General features: G+C 38.1%; 1 protein-coding gene across 1 annotated transcript; it reads left to right on the forward strand.

Moving 5' to 3' along the window:
* The first annotated feature begins 286 nt into the window (after positions 1 to 286).
* LOC124159794 (neprilysin-11-like) lies at positions 287 to 8,081 on the forward strand. The gene is made up of 5 exons (XM_046535712.1): positions 287 to 308; positions 995 to 1,060; positions 4,922 to 5,083; positions 7,652 to 7,735; positions 8,038 to 8,081. The coding sequence occupies exons 2-5, from the start codon at positions 1,003 to 1,005 to the stop codon at positions 8,079 to 8,081; spliced, it is 348 nt and encodes a 115-aa protein (XP_046391668.1). The 5' UTR covers positions 287 to 308; positions 995 to 1,002.
* Positions 8,082 to 8,753: the final 672 nt, after the last annotated feature.

The raw sequence follows: 8,753 nt of genomic DNA on the forward strand, positions 1-8,753 counted from the left end.
TGAATATCGATCTTTTAAATTCACGTTGGTAAACGCAACATGCCAAATCAACTCATTTTCGTTTCGGTCTGAGTGTTGACCAATCTGAAACGAGGCTTAACGGTTAGTAAACGTTAAGAATGACAATCTAGTTTCCACTCATTCCTCAATGTCGTAATATATTTTTTTCAATGTCCCTTTTCAGTTTAAAAAGAGCCACCACTCCAAGTCACAAGTCCAATTTGCAGAGACGCTTGGTTGCCGTGATTATATTATTGGCTATATTAGCTGCTGCACTGGTATTGCTGTGGGAATTCTTTCCTATAACTGTGAGTAGCATTAAAATAATTTCTGCTTCATTCTCACTCAAAAATCCTTCTGTAACAGTGCGATGTTTTATTTTTCTCGCGAACTCACTCCTCAAGGGTCAAATTACTTGAGTAGCATGTAGAATAATTTAAACGCATGAAATGTGAGCAAATAGTGAGTTTCATATTTATTTCACCTTGGTGAGACGAAGTTTTTTTAAAATTACTTATTCATGTACGATAATTTGAATTTCCATTGCTCTCTAACCCAGAGCTTTTGATATTGGCCAAAAGAATATTTGATGTTTGCAGTTGCTTTAAAAATTTGCTAATTGGCCTTAATTACATTTAAGTCAACATCATTAGTCAACAATCCTCAGATTGGTTTGATGCAGCTCTTCATTCCTCTCTCATGTCCTCTAGCCTTTTCATAGTGACATATTTCTTCTCTTTTACATCCATCATAAGCTGTCCTGCGTAACCCATTCGGGGCCGTTCTTTGCCCTTTTTCACTGTCCTTGAACGATTGTTTTCATCAGGCCATCATGTGTCATAATGTGGCCAACCAAATTGTCCCATCTTCTCCTTGTGGTTTTTAAAGTACTACTCTTTCTCCCTTCTTTCTTAGTTTTCACTCTACTTTTTAGTATATTGTATGTTCAAGCTAGCTGAATAAATAATTTTTTTTGCATCACCTCTGCTCGCAGCCAACAAAATGAGTGATACAGTCCTGGAGCCACAAGTCTGCACCTCAAACCAATGTGTTGAAACAGGTGAGATAAAGGGTGAACTGGCTATAACACATGTTTGAATGAAAGGGATTAAATTCAGATAATATTTTTAACCCTTTCACACCCAAGCATTTTTCAATGTGCATACCCAAAATTCCCAAGGGTTTTTTTATGAAATTATTAGTACTTTTCTTAAAAATTCTCATGGATTTATTTTAGGTTTTATAGACATGGAAAAAATCACCCATATGTAAAAATAAATGACGTTTTCAAAAATGTTAATTATCATTATGTATAAATTTTAGTTTTGCAACAATAAATTTATAAAATTAATACTTTAAAATGTTTTTACGAAAAACTTAACTTTATGGCTTATTGATTCATAGTATTTTTTTCATTTTGCTATTATTGAAAATTGAGTTACATTAAAAATTTAGTTTTTGATAGATCTATCTAATTTTTTAAGCATAAACAAAAAAATTGTTGTCATAAAAATTTAATTGTTTAAATCTGTCACAATCACTTTTGAGCAGTGCCTAAGCCAGTCTTCTGTAAAAAACAATGAAATATGTATATATTTATATATCTAGGCCTTAAATAATACAAATTATTGCTATTTTAAATTAAAGCTAAAGGAATTGTTTAAATGTTAACATTGAATTTATTTAAACAAATGAATGACTAACATATGCAATGTTATTTCTATAAAAACGAGGGCAAACAAATTATGATGAAAATTATTTCACGGAGGATTTTTCATTATTTGTTCAAGTTGTTAATGGAATAAGTACATAGGTACACTTTTGATTAGTTTCACGTTTAAAATATCACGTAGGAATAAATTTTGCCTTTTGTTCACAATCACTCTTTTAGCACTTATGCTTATGCAAACACTCCCCATGCAAACCCCTGTTGCATCTGACGCACACTGTTCTGGATCTTCTTCTTTGTTCCTTTGTGCTGCAGACACAGCATCTGTATTCTTTTCTCCCACCCAGTTTCCTTATTCCCGGTGAAATACGGCCCCTCACTTCGCACTCTTCCCTGAAATTCAACCACTCAGCTCCTAAGTTTTCAATTATACTAACTGTGTACATAAGTCTTGTCAGAGGCTTTCCAGGTTCTTTGAAATTTTCCTTATATATTATGTAGCTATTCAAAACCATCCTACCAATAATGTTGAACGCTACTTTCTTCCAATATTTTAATGTTTTCCTTTCATCTAAATATACATAGAGCATCATGTCTGAAGAGTCTACACCTCCCATGTACTTGTTATATTCCAAAATTACTTCCGGTTTCACAGTTATTTTCTCGCGGCCTTGTCTCAATTTTGTCACTTCACTATTCCTTGCAGTCGCCTTACTTGAAAGAAGGATCACAGGTCCTTTTTGAGATTTTTTTCCCTAAATGCACTGGCTAGAATACAGCCGGAACGGCAAAACATTTTTTCCCCAACGGTGAACTTCTTTTGGAAAAACTCGGGCAGGAATTTTCGGTTTTTTCTAACAGTTCCTGTAATATATGTGCCCATTTGGTAAAGTTTGTTCACTAAGGGAACTGACATAAAAAAATTGTCCACAAAAACATGGTAGCCTTTGTATAAATAATTGTTCATCTGAAGGAGTTTCAGTACCACTGTATATCCCAGGCCATGTTCCTTCACCTCCATCCTTTCTTCATCATTTGATCTACCTTTGTAGGTAAAGAAACCTAAGCAATAGTTTGATACAGCATCACACAGCATCCAAAATTTGATTCCCCAGCGGTGATGGTGCTTATTTGGCAGGTACTGCAACAAACTTGTACGGTTTTTTGTCCCCACCAGACTTTCATCTACACTCAGAGTTTCGTGAGGGGTATAATGGTATCTAAATACATTATTTGCATGGTCAACAAGGGGTTGATACCTGATGCAAGGGTCATATCTGGGATCGTTACGGGCCGTACATTTTTTAGGGTCAATCAAATGAAAGAATCGCAAAATTTGCTGGAAGCGATTCCGCGGAAACATTTTTCTGAACCAAGGGGTACTCTGAGAAGGCAAAGTCGACCAATATGAAGCTATGGTGGGCTTCCGTATAATTCCCATGTTCAAAATACAGGCTAGGAATCCTTTCATTTCCGCAATTGTAACTGTTTCCCACTTCAGTGGTGGTGATGATCTTCCTGAATGAGAGGTAATGTTTTGTTTTGCATATCTATTTGTTTCAGTGACGAAGAGGTTCAAAAGAAGGTCCGTAAAAAAAAGTCTAAAATAAAGAATTGGTGGCGAGTTAGGTGGTGGGGCTTTCTTGGGTCCACTTACTTCTTGGAACTTGAACTTAGTGGGCATTTGTTCTTCATTAGCTTGTACTTCCCTCCATTCTCCGTTGTCACTGTCTTCGTCAGTGTCCAGCTCACCCGAAGACTGAAACGAATGCTGATCTCCATCACTATTGTTCCCCGACTCACTGTCACTTTCGTTGTAGTCTGATTCACTTTGATTGGATGAACTGTCTAAAATTTCCAAAATATCCTTGTCCGTTACGCGTGATGGTCCAGCCATTATTGGTGATTTTTATTTTGAAAAATATCACTCACACCACAAAAAAAAGGCACAAGACTTTTATACGCAGATTTCGCTGCAATGATGAACTTATCGCAAATTCAAGTGACTCAATGCACAGAAAACACGACGCGAAGAAAAGTATCCGACCTCTGATACGCGCGAGTTGACGCAAACTAAGCCGTCGGGACCCCGCATGCAAACCATTACATTTGTAACTGATGACGCATTCTCAGAAGTTGCCCACAAAGTAGGTGTCAGCAAATCAGTGACACAATGAATCACTTATGTAGATAAGGAAGATTAGGATAAAAAACTGTGAAGCCATCACTTTCACGGCAACTATTCGGCGACGTTATCGGCCACTTGCTGAGGTTCGCTGAAAACATTTTATTCGCGCGCCACGCACGATAATCTTACCCTTAGTGTGCTCTTCCTGTAAACAAGAAGTATTGTTTCCTTGTGAATAAAATGTAATAATGTAAGTCAGATAAGACGATTCCTTTGAAATGTATGTCGATACCGAAAAAGGATTTGATTGTAATAAGGAGACGTCGAAATATAATTGCAGCGGGCGGGAGATTAGAGGTTAGATAAAATGTTACGTCGTGGAAAGAACGGAGTCATACGCACCAGTGTATTACACGAATAAAGACGAACGTGATGTAGTGAAGTGAATAACAATAAATCACTCGTAAAAGCGTGCCTAAGCTTGTTGAGAACATCATAAGGTCATTATTCAGCCGTGGCGGCAATTTACGAGAGGAAAAAAAGGAGTTCAATAAGCTGTCAGTTTACATAAAAAATTACAGAAAAAGAACATTTCAATTAAATATTTATTAAAATTTATCCTCAATATAACTTATAAATGATATTTAGCAACAATGACGTACAAATTTTCTAATTTCGCTGAGTTATAAAGTGGCATAAGAATTTCGATAAAGTGAGTCAGATTTTACAAAGAGTTAAAGAAAGAGCGTCCATTAAAATATCAAAAGTATAAATTAAATTATATAAAAAATACCTAAGGATAGCAAAATATGTATACATTCATTATAAAAATAAATTAAATAATAACACATCATAGTTTATGTGAAATATTGCTCTAAGGAAGCGGCCGATTAATCGGCCGCTTGGGCGTATTGGGTAGGAAGGCCGCGGCCGATATATCGGCCGCTTGGGAGTGAAAGGGTTAAATGATACTGTAAAATACGCGTCAATATTCATTTTCACATTTTCCGTCATATTTGAACGCAAAGAAATAAATTATATTTTTATTAAATTCGCAGTATTTCTGTGGAATTGATTCATTTTTAAACTTGACTGTTTCTTATTCATCTTCATTTGTTTTTCAGCGGCCAATCTCATGAAGTCCCTGGACTTGGATGCAGACCCCTGCGAGGACTTCTATCAGTTCACGTGCGGCAACTGGGCGGCCAATCATCCGATCCCAGATTTCACGGCGTCCACCGATTGGTTCTTTGAAAGAAAGTTGCACCTCGCACAAAGGATAAGAAGTATGTGCAATCCAATTCCAAATTACATTCATTGAAAGCGCAAGCCGTATTACAGAATTTCACTGGCTTTTCTGCTCATGCATTGACAATGCCAATATTGTTATTAAATATTTATATTCTTAAATGTTTGGAAGATACGGTCCTTGGATGTGGCTTACTCTTAATTTTTTCTCGGGCTCTACTTTTAAACCCCTGAAAATGTGATTTGAGAATGTTCTCCCTACTATACCAAAAGTAAAATCAGGTCTACTGTTCAGAATTTTGAGGTCCATATAGGACACCAAGTGCAATTATTTAAATTTCTAAAATCTACGGACAAAAATTAATTTCTATGGGTAAATCTAAAATTTGGGTTCTCAAACAACGAAATTAACTCAGTTTTTAAGTCCAAGCAACTGTTTTCGAGGAAGGAAATATTTTAGCCCAGAAAAGGACCCCTACACCGATATTACGCTGTACTTACTAAATAAACTTCCCATTTTGAAATGCAGCTACCCACCAGGGACACCGCTCTCCTCGACAAATGTTTAAGTACTCTATGCGGCCTTATTACTAGAATTCAGTCTCTGGAAGACAACTAAAAATCAAAATAGAAGCTAAATTCGACTGCCATTAAATTAAATAATTTATCAAGTAATGCAATGAGACAATTTTGACTGAGGAGATTACACAATTGTCAAGCTATGAGAGAATTCAATCTTTTTTTGCAGAAGGACAATATCTAATGATTACCTTGGGCAAAATAAATGCGTATACAGAAAGCATTAAAGTGCCACAATTTTTTAATTGAGTAAATTACTGATTAAATTGTGTTCACTCTGGTGCTTTAAGTCGTTTGGTCCTAGGGTTTGGTTCCACGGCGGTGGAGATTTTCCTGAGAATGCCCGCCCCTAACTTAAGTTCTCTTTGGAGGGCTCTTCAAGTACAGCACTCAGTCCGTCACATGGGCCGTTAAGCCGTGGTCCCCTAAAGTGCCTTTTGATAAAAACAGACCAATATCAACGCCAGGATTTTCCCCACCCTTCCCTGAGGCCTGGTTTACACAGTGCGAGCTAGTATCCGAGCTGGCCTGGTCAGTTACGGCAGCGCGGCTACTCCTACAGTGTGACCGCATCATACGTTATGTGCGAGTCAATCAGTAACTCACAACCGAGTTTCTACAGAAAGTTTTGTATTAACTCGCCTCTCACCTTCCCCCATATTTTGCCACAAGCAGCAACTCCAATGTGACTCGGACGTCAGCCTGCACGGTATTGCGAAATGACAATAGCTCGTAAGTCTGGGACCACGTCGGGTGCATTATTTGTGTTTCATAGTTTCAAGCAGTGGTGCAGCGAGGGGTGTGTTGGGGGTTATACGGTGTTTACCGTAAGTTTAATCCATTTCACTTAATTGGATTGATATTACTAATAAAATAGTGTAAGGATTAATAAAATATCCCTCATAGAGCGTAAAAGCGTAAAACTCACTATTTTGAGCAATTTATCTCAAAATTCCGCAATTTATTAATTTCGCACCTACCGCTTATCCTGGTTGGTATTCCATACCCCCACACACCCCGGTATTAGTTGCACCTAAACCCCCCCCCCCCCCCCAGCTCCAGCTGGGTGTGCCCAGCTCCCAGCATTCCCGGCTGCACCTCTGGTTTCAAGTAGTGTTTGAAAACGAAAAATGGAGGACAGACGGGCTACTATTTGAAATATAAAGTTTGTGGAGTTATGCAAGGACCAAACCAACATATGGAATAGCTTGAATCCTAATGATAAGGATAGAGATTAGCGTAAAGCCTCGCTTGAACACATTCGCAATGAACTGGGTTTGAAACGTCACTGAAACGACGTGCAGTAACTGTCTACTTTCACGCCAGCAGCTCGCACCTGTGTGAACGGCGTCGAGCTACTGTCATGCCAGTACCCAGATCCAGTAGCTGTCTAATGTCCGGTCAGCAACCCGTATTGTGTGACACAAGGCGAAAATGGCTTTAGATGTCGGTCGCCAGCTCCGAATACCATTCCTACCTTGGTTAAGCATGTTGATCAATGCAATTGGAACGAACTTGTCGTTTTGACTGTAAACAAATATTAAATTCCCGTACCGTAAGAATCATGATAAAAATAAAGCTTTGGCTCGTCACCGTATGACTCTTTGAGCCGATGAATGTTGGCGTGCATAAGTCATATCGTGATAATCGCATGAAAGTAGAGCTTAGGACGAATCAAATGCTAACTTTGCAGTAAAAATAATAAATAATATACGTACTCCCTTTTAGGACAAACTCTTGTTTTAAAGCCTCGATGGAAGGCTTATGTGAAGTCAAAATATTTATTAAAATAACATACATTGAAATTATTCCTATTTAATTGCGCAGTTGCAAACCTGAATCTTTCGAATAGGTAATGCAATCGAAGTGAATATGGTAGAGGTTAGTATCTGATTCTATTCATCGCTACAATCAATTCACCAAATGCCGTCGGCTTTTCGGAGTGTACCTATCCTAATATTTGATCGAGCCAAATGAATCATTTCTCTCCTCCACTTTCGTTACTAATAACAATTATTTCTTTGCAGAAGTCCTGGAACAAGATCCTCTAGCAGACCAGCCAATCCCTGTGACCCAAGCTCAGATGCTGTTCCAGTCATGTTTAAATACAAGTGAGTGCCTCACATTATAAAATGCTAAGTAACGTTTTGTGTAAATGTTTTTTCTGTCAGCTATGACGCATGTTGTGGAAGTAACATTAATCCAAATCACGATACACAAAGGACCCTAAATGTTGCGACGGATAAACATTTTAATAATTGAAATGATACCCGGGTTTAAGGATTCAGCGAGTGAGATGAAGTTGCCAGAAATGTTTAATTTTACATTTAGCGACTGCTACAACAATTTGTGACGATTTTTTCGGTGTGGTGGCTAGTGTGTTTGTATCTGACCCTGGCGGTTCAAATCCTAGTGGTGGCAGCACTGTTTCAGAGACTGCTCGATCCCAGTGGTTGATTGCTTTGAGGAGTTCACCCCAAGTGCAGCACACCGTCCGTCGGATGGGTCGTTACTCCGTGGTCCCCTTGGCGCCTTTCGATAGTGCATCATAGATGTTATATAAAATTCAAACTGTAAAGGTTATCTTCCAAACAAAAATATAAAGCGTGTTGCAGCTACGCAAGAACCAAACCAGCAAAATGAAGTGCTTGAATCCTAATTTCTTTCACAGCAATCCCTTTTTTTTCTCTCTGTAACCAAGTCGCCAATTCAAAGCAAAACACTAAAAAATTAAAACATGAACGCAACAAACAACAAATGAACTTCAGAAAATGAAAAAATAACAATGATGGAAACGTATATAATAACATACATACTAATGCAAACTTAGAATTTTATAATTGCAATGAATGCTTCGGTTAAAGTAATACGAGCCTTTTGTTATTACACCCTTCATATAAGCTTCACGATAGAGACGAGCGTTTGGGAGGGCCCTTGGCGATCGCCGACCTCTGGCCAGACAGCCCCTGATACTAACAAATCACGTTCCCCTGTTCCACGTCATAATTGCATTCTATTCTCACCTGTATTCGCTAACCATGAGCAGCATAATTCCACCACCCCAAACACACCGAGATACAGTTGATCACAAAAGAAAAATCGCGGGTGGACGTTTTTCGATAAATTTTC

The sequence above is a fragment of the Ischnura elegans genome, chromosome 5 (genome assembly GCF_921293095.1).
Source record: "Ischnura elegans chromosome 5, ioIscEleg1.1, whole genome shotgun sequence".
NCBI classification, from domain to species: Eukaryota; Metazoa; Arthropoda; class Insecta; order Odonata; family Coenagrionidae; genus Ischnura; species Ischnura elegans.

Bases quoted from the DNA above. Each gene is read 5' to 3' on its own strand.
- LOC124159794 (XM_046535712.1), top strand. From the start codon at position 1,003: ATGAGTGATACAGTCCTGGAGCCACAAGTCTGCACCTCAAACCAATGT. The intron at 1,061-4,921 runs GTGAGATAAAGG...TTTGTTTTTCAG, and splicing joins AAACCAATGTGTTGAAACAG to CGGCCAATCTCATGAAGTCC. The intron at 5,084-7,651 runs GTATGTGCAATC...ATTTCTTTGCAG, and splicing joins CCTCGCACAAAGGATAAGAA to AAGTCCTGGAACAAGATCCT.